Source organism: Nerophis lumbriciformis, linkage group LG39 (genome assembly GCF_033978685.3).
Source record: "Nerophis lumbriciformis linkage group LG39, RoL_Nlum_v2.1, whole genome shotgun sequence".
Lineage (NCBI taxonomy): Eukaryota > Metazoa > Chordata > Actinopteri > Syngnathiformes > Syngnathidae > Nerophis > Nerophis lumbriciformis.
The window spans coordinates 10,138,632-10,160,000 of record NC_084586.2 but is presented as its reverse complement, the minus strand read 5'-3'; the positions used below and the strand labels follow the sequence as shown (position 1 = coordinate 10,160,000).

The window sequence follows — 21,369 nt, the reverse complement described above, 5'->3', positions numbered from 1 at the left end:
AATCATTAACTTTAATGGCAGCAACAAAAAAGTGTTTACCACTGTGTTACATGGCCTTTCCTTTTAACAACACTCAGTAAACGTTTGGGAACTGAGGCGACCAATTTTTGAAGCTTCTCAGGTGGAATTCTTTCCAATTCTTGCTTGATGTACAGCTTAAGTTGTTCAACGGTGCGGGGTCTCTGTTGTCGTATTTGGTGACCCTCGCCCCATCCTTGTTTGTGAATGACTGAGCATTTCATGGAAGCTGCTTTTATACCCAATCATGGCACCCACCTGTTCCAATTAGCCTGTTCACCTGTGGGATGTTCCAAATAAGTGTTTGATGAGCATTCCTAAACTTTCTCAGTCTTTTTTGCTACTTGTGCCAGCTTTTTTAAAAACATGTTGCAAGGCATCAAAAGCCAAAAGAGCTAATATTTGCAAAAAATAACAAAGTTTCTCAGTTCGAACGTTAAATATCTTGTCTTTGCAGTGTGTTAAATTAAATATAAGTTGAAAAGGATTTGCAAATAATTGGATTCTGTTTTTATTTACGATTTACACAACGTGCCATCTTCAGTGGTTTTGTATCTATGTGTATGTATGTAGCTAATTTAAATGTTGTCCAGACATGTATTTTGTATTATATTAATTACATTTGAAAATATTCATATAAATATATTTTATGTAAAAAATGTTATTGCAATGGTTTTACAAAATTATACAATATATTTCCTTGTCCTTTCTTTAAGAAATTAACAATAGTTACAGTGAATGTCATTACAGAAATAAATTAAATAGACCTTTATATTAATTTCCCCTCTGGGATAAATAAAGTACTTGGATAACACGAGTTAATACATCACAGCAAAGTATAGCAAAGTATGCCCCCTAGTGGCTGGGAGTGGCAGAGGGCTGACTTAGGCTTACGTTGCATTCGGGGCTGCTGGAAAGTAGGACATTTCCAATCCTTCAACAAAAAACCTGTCTGACATCATAGCCATAAACCGGTATAGTATTGGATTTGTTGGTGGCATTTATATTTTGGATAAATTGTTAAAGAACCGCACTTTTTTTAAATTTTATTTTGCCTATCAGTCACAATCCTTATGTAAGACAAGAAAACGTCTTATTATTTTATGCTTTCGCATATCGCACAAAAACGTGGCTAGCAATAATGGGGATTCAATTTATTCTGACCATAAAACATAAAAACCATCCAAAGACCTCCATCCAGGTTTTATTACATACTGTAAGTATATATATGTGATAAATGGGCTATACTTGTATAGCGCTTTTCTACCTTCAAGGTATTTTGGCACTATTTCCACATTCACCCATTCACACACACTGATTGCGGGAGCTGCCGTGCAGGGCCCTAACCACGACCCATCGTCAAAATCAAAATCAAGTACCTACTGTACTGTTTACTTGTTGAAACACCCTTTTTAGACCTAAAATCTACCCAAACGACCACTTTGCTGCTGCCAAAAATGTATTTCAAGTAATATTTTGACACTGAGACATCTCATCTCTTGCATATTTTACTAGAATATACTTATGGGCATTACACATATCAAAATCAAGTACCTACTGTACTGTTTACTTGTTGAAATACCCTTCAAATAAATTTTTGGCAGCAGCAAATTGGTTGTTTGGGTAGATATACAGGCATGTGATTTGACCACAATGAAAAAGACTGAAAACATTTCCAGGGGTCTGGGGGACGAAGGCCCCCAGCCAGGTCCAGGGTTTTTCACCAATTAAACATGCTAAAATTAACAAAGACAGCACCATTTGAAGAAAATATTTTAGTGTTTAAAGACATGAAAACATCATTAATAGAACATACATAACCCAATTATCCTAATGAATGACTGTATATGGTTCAGTCCCAACAGTATTTAGTCACTAAGAAATTATCAGTGGTGTAACAGGTTTGCCAAGATTTATTATTATACAAAATATATTTTAAAGTTAAGACTATCAGAAAGTAGCATAATTGTAAAATACATAACCACTAATAACAATTCACAGTTTTAATGTATATGCCTAATTGCCTAAAAGTTTAGTTATAAATATAACAAAATACCAACTGTAAACATTTCATTCTTTTCGCCAAAATAGGATATAAATTTATGAAAATAATTAAACATGTTTAGTATTGTTTACTCATATTTGAAAATAGGAAATAATAATAATGTGAGGACACTGACATATTGCATGAAACAAGTGTGAAAATATTTACCTTCAAGATTGTTACACCACTGACAATATTGTTTCAAGAGACTACATACGAACTTAATATTACAAAATAGTATTATATGCAAATTTATTTCAAATAAATTGTTAACTGGAATCAATAATGCGACTCTTTGAATTTCTGTAATTTCATAATATATTTTCACGTGGCTTTTTATTTTTAGAAAAACCCATTTATATTTCGCAAAGCAATAATTAGTTAATATTTAAAACAAACATGCGTATTTCGCAAGCAAATATTTTTTAGCTTACCTCATTATTAACAACCCTGTCTGCAACTGAAGTGGGTTGTTTGGGTGGATCTTTCCTCTCGATGTCTACGGCAGTTGTCGATGTAAACAAAGGATGAAGTCCGTAAGGTTTGCTCACTTTCGGTTGACATCCAAAAGTACCAGCTAGTGAAAAGTTCCTTTTCCTTGCTTCAAGTTGTTTCATATGTTTTTGGCGTTTAGCATGTACTTCCAAAGCCTTCAAAACCTCGTGATCCATAGTCAATAGTATCATGACACCACGTGCACAAAACCTTTCCGGGGCGATCGATTTTCCGAATAAAATCACCGAACAAAGTCGTAACTTCCTTCTTCCCAACAGTATCAGTGATTTCCCTTTCCCTCCAGTCCCATCGAAACTTATTTTTGACATGTTTATCAATTTCTTTTACTCGTAAAGCGTCCTTTCTCTCGAGAACCGACATCGTTTACATATGGAAAATGGCGGTAATAACCATTATGAATGATGACGTTATTAACGTCATCATTCATAACAGATGTCCTGATTGGTCACAAGGAACATATCGACCAATCAACTACGGCGTAATATAAACTACGTCTCGAATCTTGATTTAGGGTCGAAAAAAAAAACGGAAAAACGGGAAATTATTTTTTATTTTTTTTCGAGATTAAAAAAGACGGAATTCCGACTTTAGACGGAAAAATCACATGCCTGTCTTAAAAGGGTATTTCAATAAGTAAACAGTACAGTAGATACTTGATTTTGATACATGCAATGCCCATAAGGGTATTCTAGTAAAATATGCAGAGATGGGATGTGTCAGTGGTCCTCGTCAGCCAGAGAACTTTGATTTTGGGGCGGCAGCAGTAAAGTTTAGATCTACGAAGTGAATGAATGTGTATAACTGAATACATTACATATGCATAAAAATTGGGTAAAATTGCAAACAGCTAAAATTATGTACAAAGCAAACTATAACCTGCTACCAAAGATTGTACAACAATTCTTCTCAACTAAAGAGTAATCTAATTTAAAATATTTGTATGCACGTACAACACTTAGAACCTTTAGCATATCAGTATGTGGAATTAAATTATGGAATGGATTAAGTAAAGAAGTTAAACATTGTACTGATATGATCCAGTTTAAGAGGTTGTTGAAATTAATAGTGCCTACATAGTACAAAGAAGAAGAATTATGAGAAATACTTTCAACCTCATTGAAAATAAAATATTCTTCATCTCAGTATGTTAATAATGACTGTCTTAATTATATATGACAAAACTGTTGTGTTACTCATTCACCATACTTGCCAACCTTGAGACCTCCGATTTCGGGAGGTGGGGGGTTGGGGGTGTGGTTGGGGGTGGGGCGTGGTTAAGAGGGGAGGAGTATATTGACAGCTGGAATTCACCAAGTCAAGTATTTCATACATACATACATACATATATATATATATATATATACATATATATATATATATATATATATATATATATATATATATATCTACATCCTGAAAATATGCAAACAAAACTGTGTTTAGATAATTGATACTTCAAACTTGCATAAATAAATATTAAGGTATATAACATAACTTGGCTTCTGAGAGCTTCAAAATGTAATGAATAAAATGCTAAAGTTGTCGATAAACATGCAATTATTTTAATAATTAAATATGGTCATTTTAAATGAATTATTATGATCATTTAAAATGAATTATTTCAAATGTGTTTATTTTAACGCATAATTCTATGGCTGGATGTAATAAGGAGTCAGAAAAAATACAAATAAAAATACAATTAATTATGATGTTTTTAGCAAAATATAGTGAACATTTATTTAGTTTTTTAAAATTTTTTATTAATAAATATATTTATTTTTAGGTAAGATAAACATAATAATACAATTTATCTCTAGTCTGGATGATTTAGTTCTTGTCACCCTGTTGTCCTCCCGTCGTGAAAAAAGAATGTCCTCACTCAGGTCCGCATGGAGCTGGAGGGGGTGTGGCCTCCAGCTCCGGCTGAAAATCGGGAGATTTTCGGGAGAATATTTGTCCCGGGAGGTTTTCGGGAGAGGCGCTGAATTTCGGGAGTCTCCCGGAAAATTTGGGAGGGTTGGCAAGTATGCTCATTCACGGATGTCATTTTGCTATAAAAAAAAAGTCAGTAAATGAATGTATATATTTGTAAACGCTATTAAGTGGGAAAGGCGTAGGATTAAATAAGCTTTGCTTCTTCCTACTCCTTTTCGGACATGATGTGAAGTGAAATGATATGAAATTGTGTGATGTATTATGCTGCGAGTGTGTTCATGTTCGAAATAAACTAAAGAAAGAAAGAAAGAAAGAAAAAGAAAATGTGTTTTCTTTTGTATTATTTTTTTCAATTTTATGACAACCTATTTCCAAAACAATATAGAATGTGAGATATAACAGGATGATGCATACATTTATCATTTGTTTTCAAAACGGTTATGAAAAAGTGGCACCCCAAAAATTTACTGTGGGACCCCATTTTTATGACTTGATTTTGAAAATTCCTAGCGCCAACACTGATAAGGATTTTGATTAGGGATGTCCGATAATATCGGACTGCCGATATCATCGGCCGATAAATGCTTTAAAATGTAAAATCGGAAATTATCGGTATTGGTTTCAAAATTATCGGTTGCAAAAAGTAAAATTTATGACTTTTTAAAACGCCGCTGTGTACACGGACATAGGGAGAAGTACAGAGCGCCAATAAACCTTAAAAGGCACCGCCTTTGCGTGCCGGCCCAGTCACATAATGCCTACGGCTTTTCACACACATAAGCGAATGCAATGCATACTTGGTCAATAGCCATACAGGTCACACTGAGGGTGGCCGTAAAAACAACTTTAACACTGTTACAAATATGTGCCACACTGTGAACCCACACCAAACAAGAATGACAAACACATTTCGGGAGAACATCCGCACCGTAACACAACATAAACAAAACAGAACAAATACCCAGAACCCCTTGCAGCACTAACTCTTCCGGGACGCTACAATATACACCCCTCGCTCCATCCCCCCCCAACCCCGCCCACCTCAACCTCCTCATGCTCTCTCAGGGAGAGCATGTCCCAAATTCCAAGCTGCAGTTTTGAGGCATGTTCAAAAAAATAATGCACTTTGTGACTTCAATAATAAATATGGCAGTGCCATGTTGGCATTTTTTTTTCCATAACTTGAGTTGATTTATTTTGGAAATGTTGTTTAATGCATCCAGCGGGGCATCACAACAAAATGAGGCATAATAATGTGTTAATTCCACGACTGTATATATCGGTATCGGTTGATATCAAAATCGGTAATTAAGAGTTGGACAATATCGGCAAAAAAGCCATTATCGGACATCTCTAATTTTGATTGATAGACAAAATTAAACTTTCAGCACATGGGAGAATAGGGCCCATAGGACACCTCTGTGGCCATTGTTGACTATTGTATTTTTGTTGTTGAGCAAGAAGGAACGAAGCCTCCAAAGAGGTCAGCAGATGTCTCAGTGAAAGCAAAGCACGTCCTAAAATGAACCCATCTATCTTATGTATGAAATCAGAAAAACCTAGTAGCCAGGGTCCAGGGGCCACAGGCCCCGGTAGGTCCAGGACAAAGTCCTGGTGGTGGGTTCAGGCTTTGTCCCCCGACCCAAAATGATTATTAGCATTCAGACAGGTTAAAATGTTGCTAAAACCATCACTTTTCTATCAGTCACAGTGACTTTTCAAAACAAAAATATTACAGCAAAAATCATATGGGTTGATTGACATGTTTATTCTGTAAGCTAACTTCAATAGTTTGAAATTATTTTGACAGTTAATGCCAGTTATCCTGTCAACCTTTCACAAGACTTCAATTTGTTAATTGAAAGTATAAACAGTATAAACACTTTTTACAGTAAACAAATGGTAAAACAGTACTAAACAATTCCATTAAAAAACAAAATGGTGTCATTATTAACTTTCTGTCCAAGCTTGTATAATCTACTGCCTTGTTCAATTGTAAAAAATATTCTGTGCCTAAAATTCACATTTCTATCACAATTATCATACTGTAAACATGGTAAGCTAACTTCATTAAAATTAATAGTCCTGTCAATAGCATGGAATTACAATTCAAATGTAGTTTTTTTGTAAGCCTTTCAAAAGAATTCAAAATATGAAAAATTAATGAAAATTCATTTAAGCCATCAGACACTTGAAAAGTGGCACATCACATCTCTAATGTAATCATTTTAACTTTTCAACAGAAATAGCACTGCAAAAATATTTTTGGTAGTTATGCTGTCAACATTTAACACGATTTCTTCAACTTGGACTTGAAAGCATAAATAGTATAAGCACTTTTAACAGTATAACAGTACTAAACAATTCCAATAGATAACATTGGTGTCATTACCTTTTTGTGGCTAAAATCCAAATTAGACTTGTGTTTTTTTGTCCCAACGTGGTCTTTTACATCGCTAATTCCTCCGTGTCCGATCGAAAAATCTTGTCTGCACAAGGTGCAATTCGCGTAGTTTTCACCCTTTTTGGAACGGATAATTATTCCCGGATAGGCTTTTGAATATTCTTCACGGAATGACTGCAGTTTTCTTTTCGGTTTAAGACTCGTTTGCGATTTTTCTCCGGCTGATTCCATGATCGTTCGCTCGTTTGGAAACAATGGCAACTGCATGGTGCCTCGTGCTTGGCAGCGGTGCTATAAATAGCCTCGCGCATGGCATTCGGAATGGCTCGATAGGAAGTTACGGGAAGCAGTGTCGATTGTCATTGTTGTTACGCGATTTCGTGAATAAAACTTTTAAAAAAATATTTTTTTTAATGAATGAAAAACCGTATTTTTTATCACTGCAACCGTAACCCGGAATAGGTTGATGAAAACCGTACTAATTACGGGAAAACCGGAGTAGTTGGCAGGTATGCCTGCAGTAGCCTACAGATATATTGACGTGCCGACGCAGCGCGGAGATAAGAAGTGAAGGAGTCTGGCCTTCTTTATTGTTGTTTTTGTGTCTGCTTCTACCGACCTCGTGCGACTGCAGCCCCATGTCGTCGAGAACACTCTGGAAGAACTGCGCTGACGGCTTCCCGATGACTTCGGCCTCCACGTCGCAAGCATACTAGAGAAGATTTAACAGGGATGCACACGGGCTATAATAATTAAAGCATTCACAGCAAATACATGTATTTCTTAATAGTTGGTTATGTACAGTATTTGTCCATATTATGTCCGCTGTACCTCCAGAGCCTTCATGTAAACGCCCACATCCAGCTTCAAACCATCCGTCTCCTTGTAGTACTTCCTAGGAAGACACAATTAAATCAGAAGTGCTGACAGAACAAGCTTCATTTATCAGAGTGTCCTTGTTACCCTTTGCCGAGAGAGAACAGCAGCGGCTTCTCCAGGCCCATCAGGACCCTGAAGGCCTTGTTCAGGTTCTCGTAAGAGAACTTTTTGGCCGCGTCGCCAATCACAACGCAGTTCGGGTCGCTCTTGTCCACGCTGTCGAATTCGGGGAGGAGCCCTGTCGAAGAGTAAATTAGAGATGTCCGATATTGTCCAACTCTTAATTACCGATTCCGATATCAACCGATACCGATATATACAGTCGTGGAATTAACACATTATTATGTCTAATTTTGTTGTGATGCCCCGCTGGATGCATTAAACAATGTAACAAGGTTTTCCCAAAATAAATCAACTCAAGTTATGGAAAAAAATGCCAACATGGCACTGCCATATTTATTATTGAAGTCACAAAGTGCATTATTTTTTTGAACATGCCTCAAAACAGCAGCTTGAAATTTGGGACATGCTCTCCCTGAGAGAGCATGAGGAGGTTGAGGTGGGCGGGGTTGGGGTGGGGGGTGGCGGGGGGTTGTATATTGTAGCGTCCCGGAAGAGTTAGTGCTGCAAAGGGTTCTGGGTATTTGTTCTGTTGTGTTTATGTTGTGTTACGGTGCGGATGTTCTCCCGAAATGTGTTTGTCATTCTTGTTTGGTGTGGGTTCTGTTGCGTTTGGACCAGTTGTTCCTCCCAGGGAATTCAAGTTTCTGGTCGTCGCTCCCAAGCTCTTTACGACACTTAAAGCTGAGTAAAAGAACCACCAGAGACAGAATAGGTACTTTGTAATATATTTGCAAAGCTTTGTAAATATCATGAGACCAGTCCAGCATAGAACATTCAATCGCGCAGCTAAGATGGTCTGCCCTAAAATATGGAAACATTCTATTCTATAAAGTCTCTCTCCCTCCCACCCTCGCTGTCTTGTCTTTCCAGCCCAAACACATGCCCATTGTCCTCCGCACCTGGACATAAGAAGAGATAAAAGAAGGAGTACCTCTCCTCCTTACATTCCACACTCAAGGTTAGCACACAGTATTTGCAGACAACCAAAAGACCACAATTGGAAGAAAAACACTAGCTGTTTTGTAGTATGATTATGAAATTAAAGTAGTAACACTTAAATACGGATATATGTAAATATCTGCAGTGTGGCGTATATTTGTAACAGTGTTAAAGTTGTTTATAAGGCCACCCTCAGTGTGACCTGAATGGCTGTTGACTAAGCATGCGTTGCATTCACTTGTGTGTGTGAAAAGCCATAGATCAGTGGTTCTTAACCTTGTTGGAGGTACTGAACCCCACCAGTTTCATATGCGCATTCACCGAACCCGAACCGTAATCATAAAATGATGTTATTATATTAAAGAAATAATAATAAAGGTATATTTTACAAACAGAAAGCTACAGGAATGTACACATGATCCCATGTTTACATTTCATTGTGCAACATGTGAATGTTTTAGTGGGAACTAAATACGATATCTGAAAGGGATAGACATTATTTCCAAAGTAGGACCACCCATTTGATTACAATAATAAAACATTGAACTTATTTAGTCAGGTTTGGGACAGGTCCGACGTCGCTCACATGTGCTCCACTGAATGCTCAAGGAGTTTTTGCGTTTGCTCATGTAGTGAGTCTTATTCTGCGTTGTGTAATTTTTTTAATAAAAGACACTTCACCATGCCGTCGGTTCAGTATTTATTGGAAACCTGTGTTGGAAACATGAAACACACACACACAGGTCTCAACTTTCTGGCGGAGTGATATCTGCTCCTTCTCATTCAAAAGTCCGAAGGAAGAGGAAGTAAAGCAATCAAAAAACAGCAAAGACACTTCCCGCACCGGACATCCGGTTCTTCAAAATAAAAGCGTTACTTCAAAATAAATATAACACCCTGTCTAGTTCATAATATAGCGCATCAACATCACACTATTACATTCACACATATGGAAAATTAGAGGGAACATTGTTTGGTGGTATCCATAATACATCGACAGGGAGAAGTTTTTATTTACACGATGAGTCAGGCGGCGGAGGCTCTGCCGAACCCCTGAGGCCGACTCACCGAACCCCTAGGGTTTGATCGAACCCAGGTTAAGAACCACTGCCGTAGATATTATGTGATTGGGCCGGCACGCAAAGGCAGTGCCTTTAAGGTTTATTGGCGCTCTGTACTTCTCCCTACGTCCATGTACCACTCCGTACAGCGGCGTTTAAAAAAGTCATAAATTGTACTTTTTGAAACCGATACCGATAATTTCCGATATCACATTTTAAAGCATTTATCGGCCGATAATATCGGCAGTCCGATATTATCAGACATCTCTCGGGATAACATAGCAATGATTGGATGATTTTTCAAAGAGACATACATATTTAACAAAATGCCTGGCTCGCTTAGCATTCATACCAAAATGTATTTATTAGTGATGGGTCCGGCAACACCGATGCATCGGCGCATGCGTCGAGCTCATAGAGCAAAACCCTGTGTCGGTGCGCGTACCGCTTTTAGAAAGTCACGTGACCGATCATGAGCTGTTTTGGTCACGTGACCTGTTCTAAAAATAGCTCAAAGAGCAGCACTTACCAGTGAGCTGCCTCTATTTTTTAAATTGTATTTATATACTAGCAAGCTGGTCTCGCTTTGCTCGACATTTTTAATTCTAAAAGAGACAAAACTCAAATAGAATTTGAAAATCCAAGAAAATATTTTAAAGACTTGGTCTTCACTTGGAATAAGCGGTAGAAAATGGATGGATGGATGGGTCTTCACTTGTTTAAATAAATTCATTTATTTTTTACTTTGCTTCTTATTACTTTTAGAAATACAATTTTAGAGAAAAAATACAACCTTAAAAAAGATTTTAGGATTTTTAAACAAATATACCTTTTTACCTTTTAAATTTCTTCCTCTTCTTTCCTGACAATTTAAATCAATGTTCAAGTAAAACAATTTTTTTTTTATTGTAAAGAATAATAAATATTTTAGTTTCTGGTTTTTCGATGAAGAATATTTGTGAAATATTTCTTCAAACTTACTATGATTAAAATTCAAAAAAATTATTCTGGCAAATCTAGAAAATCTGTAGAATCAAATTTAAATCTTATTTCAAAGTATTTTGAATTTCTTTTAAAATTTTTGTTCTGGAAAATCTAGAAGAAATACTGATTTGTCTTTGTTAGAAATATAGCTTGGTCCAATTTGTTGAATATTCTAACAAAGTGCAGATTGGATTTTAACCAATTTAAAACATGTCATCAAAATTCAAAAATGTATCTTAATCAGGAAAAATTACTAATGATGTTCCATAAATTCTTTTTTTAATTTTTTCAAAAAGATTCAAATTAGCTAGTTTTTCTCTTATTTTTGTCGGTTGAATTTTGAATTTTAAAGAGTCGAAATTGAAGATAAACTATGTTTAAAAATTTTATTTTAATTGTTTTCGTGTTTTCTCCTCTTTTAAACCGTTCAATTACGTGTTTTTTTTCATCATTTATTCTCTACAAAAAACCTTCCGTAAAAGGGAAAAAAAATGTACGACGGAATGACAGACAGAAATACCCATTTTTTTATGTATATAAATTTATTTATTTAGCTATTCTTGTTTAAATCACACTTACGTGTAACTTACAAATGACAATATATTTATTTATTTAAGTGTGTATCAAACTGGTAGCCCTTCGCATTAATCAGTACCCAAGAAGTAGTTTTTGGTTTCAAAAAGGTTGGTGACCCCTGTACTAGGGCATAAAATCAGTGTCAGTTGAGTCGGTCCATAGGTTGCCTGTAGGGATTTTTAATGTCCAGCAGATGTCAGTATTTAGTGACACAGTATCGACACAGTATCAATACAGTTTTGCAATGTGTCGAAACGCTTCATGACGCCTCATCAACCCATCACTAGTATTTATATATGAGGTGTAAACAGATGCAAAAATCACTAGAGGTGCAGTACCGTCGTAAACCAGCAGGTGGGGCCGCAGCCCTCTCTTCCTCAGCACAGCCACTGCAGCCGGCGCGGGAGAGAAGACCTCCGCCACAGAAATGTCAAAGCCCAATCTTTGCAATTTGGCGACAAACTTCACCCTGGAAGCCTGAGTTTCATTGGTGCAGAACCGCAGCTTCAGGTCGGAAGCTTTGAGCCTTCACAAAATAAAAGCACATACTCGGTCGTAATCGTGTGTGTGTATATATATATATATACATACATACACTAAAATCTGTGTTTTAAGTGCCGTGAGACACTTACTTCTTCACGGCTTCGACGGAGCCGGGAATAGCCACGCCGTCGCCCTCCCCGCTGTCGTACAAAACTCCACACATGTCCAGAATGACACCTTTTGAAGTCCTGGCATAGTTCGGCCAGACGTTGTCCGCCATGATGGGGCGCCTCAAAGCGCATGCGCGTGGGGAGAGAGGGGGGCGGGGGCAATCAAGGCAAAAGATTGCAGCATAGGGGGCGTATCGTGACGTCACTGACGCGCTGTGATGGAGCGCATGCGCGTGGTGGCATTCAAGGCAAATATTGCAACATAGTGGGCGTGTCGTGACGTCACTGGCGCGCAGTATATTTCCGTTTGAAGCGACGCCACAGCAGGGCCAGTTTGGAATCGAAGCTTTCAGACGTCAGACGAACGCAGCCTGCGGACACCTGACAACTATATTCCTTCCACTTTCTGGTACTAATGTATTTGCGTTTATTTATTTCCGTTCTTCTTCGAAGCTTAAAAAAAAAAAAAATACTGACAGCTAAATATCAAGCTAGCTAGCTAGCTGAGTAAGTTAGCTAGCTAGCTCGCTAAAATGTCATGTGATGCTAGTGCTAATGTTAGATTTTTAATAGCTTACGTTATATAACATGGGTCTTATAATAGCTTTCATGGGGGTGTGTGCCGGAGGCAGCACCTTAACAGCCTATCATCTTTAAGGGCAGGTTGAACGCTGTCCAAACAATTTTCTGTTTGTTTATCCACTCAATGAGTACATAGGTTGGATAGGATGAATCTATTTACACTGTAAAAAGATTCTTTTTTTTTTTTTTTTTAGATTTGACAGAGGTGTCAAACGTAAGGCCCTCAAACAGGTTTTATCCTGAGTTTGCCAAGTATAAAAATTAGCAGCTTTTTAAATTTTATTTTTAAACGGAAGAAACTGCTGTTCTAAATGTGTCCACTGGATGCCACAATAGCAATTCTGTTAGTAGTGATGGGTTGATGAGGCGTCATGAAGCGTTTCGACACATTGCAAAACTGTATTGATACTGTGTCACTAAATACTGACATCTGCTGGACATTAAAAATCCCTACAGGCAACCTATGGACTGACTCAACTGACACTGATTTTATGACCTAGTACAGGGGTGCTCACACTTTTTCTGCAGGCGAGCTACTTTTCAATTGATCAAGTCGTGGGGATCTACCTCATTCATATATATATAATTTATATTTACTTATTTATGAAATATATGTTTTTGTTAACAAGTTAAAGGTGTTTAATGATAATGCAAGCATGTTTAACACATATAGTTAATATTGTTAATACATTAAAGGTGTTTAATGATAATACAAGTATGTTTAATACATATAGTTAATATTGTTAACAAGTTAAAGGTGTTTAAAGATAATGCAAGCATGTTTAACACATATAGTTAATATTGTTAACAAGTTAAAGGTGTTTAAAGATAATACAAGCATGTTTGTAACACATATAGTTAATATTGTTAACAAGTTAAAGGTGTTTAAAGATAATACAAGCATCTTTAACACATATAGTTAATATTGTTAATAAGTTAAAGGTGGTTAAAAATAATACAAGCATGTTTAACACATATAGATTCCTTTCTTTCATGAAGACAAGAATATAAGTTGGTGTATTACCTGATTCTGATGACTTGCATTGATTGGAATCAGACAGTGGTGATGATAACGTCCGCATTTTCTAATGGAGGAGAAAAAAAGTCCTCCTTTCTGTCCAATACCACATGAAAGTGGTTGGTTTTTGGCATCTTATTTGTCCAGCTTCCGTACTCCTTTGTATACACTTTACAAGAAATACATTGTCGGCAAACTCCGTAGCTTGCTAGCTTGTGCACGCCAGCTTTCTGAGACTCTTATTTTGGTAGCGCAGGCAGGATGAAGCAGAGCTTTTATTGTGCAACTGTGCAGTCGGTCTTTGGAGTTTTGACGACAGGTACGGCGTCAGAGTCTGTTGAAATAAAGTGTTTCTCGCCTTCCAGTCGGTAATTTTAATGAGCTGGCAGCAGCCAGCGACATCTCAGAAGACCCTCGGGTGCCGTGAATGTCAATCAAGTGACGAAAGGGATGTCATAGTGAAGATTTATGATCGCTCATTTTTAGGACTATTTTTTTAATGCCTGGCTGGTGATCGACTGACACACCCTCCGAGATCGACCGGTAGCTCGCGATCGACGTAATGAGCACCCCTGACCTAGTATATACAATAACATAAACCAAGTCATTGTATTTCATTTAGGATTATTTAATATCTTCATTTAAATAAAAATATATTTGTATCTTTTTTAGATACAGTCAAGAAATAATGTGAACATGTATCATAACATGGAAATCTAAGAGAACGTGTTGTGAATGAGGATGCTTGTGGACTGGGAATTTTTATTTTTATTTTTACACATTTTTATTAAAAAAAAACCAGTTTGTCCAACGTATTAAATTTTAGACTATTTCTCTTCTTAGTTATTATTTCTCCGGCTGTAGAAAAGACCCACTCACAGGGCACAGAGGAGGCGTCAGTGCGACACAGTTCGCGTATCGGTCACGTGAACGAAACAGCTCATGATCGGTCACGTGACTTTCTAAAAGCGGTACGCGCACCGACACAGGGTTTTGCTCTTATGAGTTTGACGCATGCGCCGATGCATCGGTGTTGCCGGACCCATCACTATCTGTTAGGCAAGCAAACGGTTTATACCGGGGCCAAGCAAGAGGTACACAGTAAAGGGGGACTCTGGCTCCTCCTCCTCCTCAACCCACATTGATTGATTGATTAAGACTTTTATTAGTAGATTGCACAGTGAAGTACATATTCCGTACAATTGACCAGTAAATGGTAACACCCGAATAAGTTTTTCAACTTGTTTAAGTCGGTGTCCACTTAAATTGATTCATGATACAGATGTATACTATCAGATATATACTATCATCATAATGCAGTCATCACACAAGATAATCATCATCAGAGTATATACATTGAATTATTTACATTATTTACAATCCGGGGTGTGGGATGTGGAGGGGGGGCGGGGTTAGGCTTGGTTGTTATCATCACTTCAGTCATCAACAATTGTATCATCAGAGAAATGGACATTGAAACAGTGTAGGTCTGACTTGGTAGGATATGTACAGCAAGTAGTGGACCTAGAGAGAAAGAGAGAGAGATCAGAAAGCATAAGAAAAAGTATCTACATTTGATTATTTACATTTGATTATTAACAATCCGGGGAGGGTGTTAGTTTAGGGTTGAAGTTGCCTGGAGGTGATCTTTTAGTGCGGTTTTGAAGGAGGATAGAGATGCCCTTTCTTTTACACCTGTTGGGAGCGCATTCCATATTGATGTGGCATAGAAGGAGAATGAGTTAAGACCTTTGTTAGATCGGAATCTGGGTTTAACGTGGTTAGTGGAGCTCCCCCTGGTGTTGTGGTTATGGCGGTCATTTACGTTAAGGAAGTAGTTTGACATGTACTTCGGTATCAGGGAGATGTAGAGAATTTTATAGACTAGGCTCAGTGCAAGTTGTTTTACTCTGTCCTCCACCCTGAGCCAGCCCACTTTAAAGAAGTGGGTAGGAGTGAGGTGTGATCTGGGGTGAAACTTAAAACCTACCGTTTTTACGTCTTCTGCTTCGAACACGTCATCATTTGGCACCCTCGTTGCCACAAAATGTCTCTGTCAAACACGAGAAAAGTGAACTTAACCCTTTTGAATAGTTTTTTTTCTCCGTTTGTTGAGTTAGCACTGGATTGATACGGGGACATGACAAAGGAGGTTTTTGATAGAAGAGTTTACATGTTGGGTTTTTCTTCAATCCCAGAAAGACTGTGACTTTAAAAGTTTAATCCTGGCTTTGTAGATACACTGAGACCAAGTCTAAGGTCATTTAGTTTTTGAAACTGCACCGATTTTCCTCAGAATTTTCAACAAATTTGAAGTGTTTTGTCCAGAGGATTATTTGTGATATGTAAGTTTTCAGAATGTGCTTGTTCTATTTTTGGCCAAAGTAAAACAACGACATAGAGATGTCCGATAATGGCTTTTTTGCCGATATCCGATATTCCGATATTGTCCAACTCTTAATTACCGATTCCGATATCAACCGATACGATTTATACAGTCTTGTAATTAACACATTATTATGCGTAATTTTGTTGTGATGCCCCGCTGGATGCATTAAACAATGTAACAAGGTTTTCCAAAATAAATCAACTCAAGTTATGGAAAAAAAATGCCAACATGGCACTGCCATATTTATTATTGAAATCACAAAGTGCATTATTTTTTTTAACATGCCTCAAAACAGCAGCTTGGAATTTGGGACATGCTCTCCCTGAGAGAGCATGAGGAGGTTGAGTTGGGGGGGTAGGGGGTAGCGGGGGGTGTATATTGTCGCGTCCCGGAAGAGTTAGTGCTGCAAGGGGTTCTGGGTATTTGTCCTGTTGTGTTTATGTTGTGTTACGGTGCGGATGTTCTCCCGAAATGTGTTTGTCATTCTTGTTTGGTGTAGGTTAACAGTGTGGCACATTTTTGTAACAGTGTTAAAGTTGTTTATACGGCCACCCTCAGTGTGACCTGTATGGCTGTTGACCAAGTATGCATGCATTCACTTGTGTGTGCAAAAAACCGCAGATATTATGTGATTGGGCCGGTACGCAGGTTTATTGGCGCTCTGTACTTCTCCCTACGTCCGTGTACCACTCCGCACAGCGGCGTTTTAAAAAGTCATAAATTTAACTTTTTCAAACCGATACCGATAATTTCCGATAATTTCCGATATTACATTTTAAAGCATTTATGGGCTGATAATATCGTCAGTCCGCTATTATCGGACATCTCTACAAAGAAAACAACCTGAAGTTGCCTTTTATTTTTAAGTTATCATGCCATGATTTTACCATTCCGGCTCATTTGGGGATAGATTTTCCTCCATGCGGCCCCTGAGCTAAAATGAGTTTGACACCCCTGCTTTAGAGTTGCCCAACATGTCGACATGATACTGTGTGCCTTGCAAGCCTTCATAATTCAGAGCTAAACTGAGCTCCCGTCCAGTGAAATTCCAATCCTCTTTTTGTGTCCTGTGTGAAAGAAATGCCTAGTTCAGCAGCATACCTAAGCGAGCTCGTCTGTGTGTTAATCACGTTGCATTGTTTGGTTAGCAAGACTGACAGAGTACATAGTACGAAGTGTGAACCCTTGGTATGTTGCCTAACAATTATTGTGTTTTTGTCCCCCTCAGACACCACCGCCGCCACACCAGAATGAATTCAGTGGTTCGCCAGCTGGGTCGCGGCTTGCGAAGCGCCGCACCGGTGCTCCGCCGCAGCGTCCACTCAGGTGGGTCGCGTTCCGCTTCCGCCGCCGCGAAGAAATCGGAACAGCCGCTTGCAGCCGAGGAGATCTACGCCCGCGAGGAGAAGTACGGGGCGCACAACTACCATCCCCTGCCCGTGGCTCTGGAGAGGGGCGAAGGTTCGTATTAAAGTTAAAGTACCAATGATTGTCACACACACACACACACACACACACACACACACACACACACACACACACACACACACTAGGTGTGGTGAAATTATTCTCTGCATTTGACCCATCACCCTTGATCACCCCCTGGGAGGTGAGGGTAGCAGTGAGCAGTGGCCGTGCCCGGGAATCATTTTTGGTGATTTAACCCCCAATTCCAACCCTTGATACTGAATGCCAAGCAGGGAGGTAATGGGTCCCATTTTTATAGTCTTTGGTATGACTCGGCCGGGGTTTGAACTCACGACCTACCCATTTCAGGGCAAACACTCTAACCACAAGGCCACTGAGTAGGTTTAAGGTTAGGACCAATGTTCCCTCTAATTGTTCATGTGTCTGAGCAAACAACAAAAACTCCCTGAGCATTCAGTAGAGCACATGTGAGCAACATCACACGTGGCAATACCAGCAGCACACCTGTCTCAAACCAATCTTTTATAATAACACTCAAATGAGAGGAGTCATTTTCATGAGATTATTTTGTAATATTAGTGATTTGGCCCACTTGTAATGAAAATAAAAGAAATCTTGTTTTTCATAAGCTATGGATTAGTATTGTACAATATGTCTGGGTGGGGGTCCTGCTTTGGAAATCATTTGTACCCCTTTCAGAGATCACATTTAGTTGCCCTTAAAGGGGAACATTATCACCAGACCTATGTAAGCGTCAATATATACCTTGATGTTGCAGAAAAAAGACCATATATTTTTTAACCGATTTCCGAACTCTAAATGGGTGAATTTTGGCGAATTAAACGCCTTTCTATTATTCGCTCTCGGAGCAACGTGACGTCACATCGGGAAGCAATCCGCCATTTTCTCAAACACCGAATCAAATCAGCTCTGTTATTTTCCGTTTTTTCGACTGTTTTCCGTACCTTGGAGACATCATGCCTCGTCGGTGTGTTGTCAGAGGGTGTAACAACACGAACAGGGACGGATTCAAGTTGCACCAGTGGCCCAAAGATGCGGGAGTGGCAAGAAATTGGACGAATGTTGTTCAAAATACGAGGGCGTGGGGAAAGCCGACGAAAATGGTCAGTCGTTTGTTCCGCACACTTTACCGACAAAAGCTATGCTACGACAGAGATGGCAAGAATGTGTGGATATCCTGCGACACTCAAAGCAGATGCATTTCCAACGAGAAAGTCAAAGAAATCTGCCGCCAGACCCCCATTGAATCTGCCAGAGTGTGTGAGCTATTCAGGGACAAAGGACCTCGGTAGCACGGCAAGCAATGGCGGCAGTTTGTTCCCGCAGACGAGCGAGCTAAACCCCCTGGATGTCTTGGCTCACACCGCTTCTACCGTCCCTTAAGCCACCGAAGATGATCAAGAGAAGAATATCGACCCTAGCTTCCCTGGCCTGCTGACATCAACTCCAAAACTGGACAGATCAGCTTTCAGGAAAAGAGAGCGGATGAGGGTATGTCTACAGAATATATTAATTGATGAAAAATTTATTCATTACTCGCGGTTTTACGTAAATTATTATACATAAACTGTGTTTACCAATAATTTAGTTTAAAAACACTACAACACTTAAAAACAAACATACCAATCGTTGGTTAGAAGGCGATCGCCGAATTCGTCCTCGCTTTCTCCCGTGTCGCTGGCTGTCGTGTCGTTTTCGTCGGTTTCGCTTGCATACGGTTCAAACCGATATGGCTCAATAGCTTCAGTTTCTTCTTCAATTTCGCTTAAGCCGCTGAAATCCGAGTCTGAATCCGAGCTAATGTCGCTATACCTTGCTGTCCATCCGCCATGTTTGTTTGTATTGGCATCACTATGTGACGTCACAGGAAAATGGACGGATGTATATAACAATGGTTAAAATCAGACACTTTGAAGCTTTTTTTAGGGATATTGCGTGATGGGTAAAATTTTGAAAAAAACTTCGAAAAATAAAATAAGCCACTGGGAACTGATTTTTAATGGTTTTAACCCTTCTGAAATGGTGATAATGTTCCCCTTTAAACATCCTCATGTTGCACAATGAAATGTAAGCATAGGATGAAGTGTGCATTCCTGTAACTTTCTCTAGTAACAGCATTCCATGATTAATATAAATAAATGAACATTAATAATAAATGACAGTAAAATAAGCACACGTATGACTGAGGTGTCATAGTGTAACTTTGTGTGGTGTTTGAGTTGTCTGACTTTTTGTGTGGCCATAAACGCACCAGTGGCTTAGTGCTATGCGTGTTGGTGACAGATGACAAGTTGGTTTTGGCCTGGTTTGTACGGCAGAAAATGACTAGTTTTTCGAGAGAAGTTTTTTACTCATGTTTTTTGTGTGTTTATGGCCGAATATAAACAGTTTTGCTTAATAAAGTGATCGATATAATTCCTGTCCTCAAAGCATCTCGATAGACGTTACAATAATTGAACGGTGTTGACGAACACCGTTAGGGCCGCTTGTTGTCACTGTCACTCAGAGTTGCATTGCAAAATTACACAGAATAAATGTGTTTATTTTGTTTAGAATTCAGATGGGATTTAATTTGGTGCGCGGCATATATCTGCTGTGCACAGAGGACGCTTGAGCAGTGCGCAATTGCGCAGGCGCGCACCTTAGAGGGAACGTTGGTTAGGAACCTCTCACATTAAACCAGGGGGTCCCCAAACTTTTTGACTCGGGCTGTATATATATGTGTGTGTCCTCGTGCACTAATGGACTGAAAGAGCACGCACTTCCCGCGCGCTCCCCCGACACAGCGGCGTGATGTCACGTTATCATTTTTAGACAATAGTATTTGCCTGAGCGGCTAGGAGACACAGAGTAACAAGTGGTAGAAAATGTATTAGAAAGGACAGATTTTAAAAAATTATTCTGGGGGGGAAAAAAACAAAGTTTTGTTTTTTTTTAACTTGGGACTTCCCGCCGGCTGGATTTTGGATGCAGGGGGGACCGTAGTTTGGGAACCCCTGCACTAGACCCTTGGCACTTATGCACACTTGGCGCTTCCAGAAAACTGGTAAACCCCACTTTTTTTTTTTTTTTTTATTATTTTTTTAATTAAGAATTGTTTTTTGCACTGTCCAGAAAGCCTACCAGAAACATTTTAGCATATTTAAAAGCAAGAAAAAAAAAGTAACAATGAAAATGTACCTTTGCTTTCTACTAGGGCTGGGCGATATGGCCTTTTATTACCGGTACTATCTCAATATTTTTAGGCCATGTCACGATACACGATATATATCTCTATATTTTGCCGTAGCCTTGAATGAACACTTGATGCATATAATCGCACCAGTATGATGATTCTATGTGCCTACATTAAAACATTCTTGGTCATACTCCATTAATATATGCTAATTTTAAACTTTCATGCAGAGAGGGAAATCACAACTAAGTCAATTGACCAAAAGCGTATTTATTAAACAGTTATTAAGCAGTGGCACGAACATTCATGTCATTTCAAAACAGAAAGTGCAAGATTGTCAGAGACATTTTTAAACAAGCACTTTTGTGCATGATGTCACTAAGATGACATATCAAAATCAATCAATCAATCAATCTTTATTTATATAGCCCTAAATCACAAGTGTCTCAAAGGGCTGCACAAGCCACAACGACATCCTCGGTACAAAGCCCACATACGGGCAAGGAAAAACTCACCCCAGTGGGACGTCGGTGTGAATGACTATGAGAAACCTTGGAGAGGACCGCATATGTGGGTAACCCCCCCCCCTCTAGGGGAGACCGAAAGCAATGGATGTCGAGTGGG

The 21,369-nt window shown here is 38.7% G+C and overlaps 2 protein-coding genes across 2 annotated transcripts in view; one reads left to right on the top strand and one right to left on the bottom strand.

Annotated features, from left to right (window-relative positions):
* Positions 1-12,275, bottom strand: part of lhpp (phospholysine phosphohistidine inorganic pyrophosphate phosphatase) — an 84,303-nt gene extending 72,028 nt beyond the window's left edge. The window contains exons 1-5 of the mRNA XM_061931839.1: positions 12,112-12,275; positions 11,818-12,005; positions 7,881-8,034; positions 7,749-7,812; positions 7,537-7,629 (exon numbers count right to left, since the gene is read on the bottom strand). Of these exons, the coding sequence (XP_061787823.1) occupies positions 7,537-7,629; positions 7,749-7,812; positions 7,881-8,034; positions 11,818-12,005; positions 12,112-12,242 (630 nt within the window). The 5' untranslated portion in view covers positions 12,243-12,275. The remainder of the gene's footprint in view (positions 1-7,536; positions 7,630-7,748; positions 7,813-7,880; positions 8,035-11,817; positions 12,006-12,111) is intronic.
* A 120-nt stretch (positions 12,276-12,395) lies between these two features.
* oat (ornithine aminotransferase) overlaps positions 12,396-21,369 on the top strand; it is a 31,001-nt gene continuing 22,027 nt past the window's right edge. The window contains exons 1-2 of the mRNA XM_061931838.2: positions 12,396-12,541; positions 17,350-17,582. Of these exons, the coding sequence (XP_061787822.1) occupies positions 17,372-17,582 (211 nt within the window). The 5' untranslated portion in view covers positions 12,396-12,541; positions 17,350-17,371. The remainder of the gene's footprint in view (positions 12,542-17,349; positions 17,583-21,369) is intronic.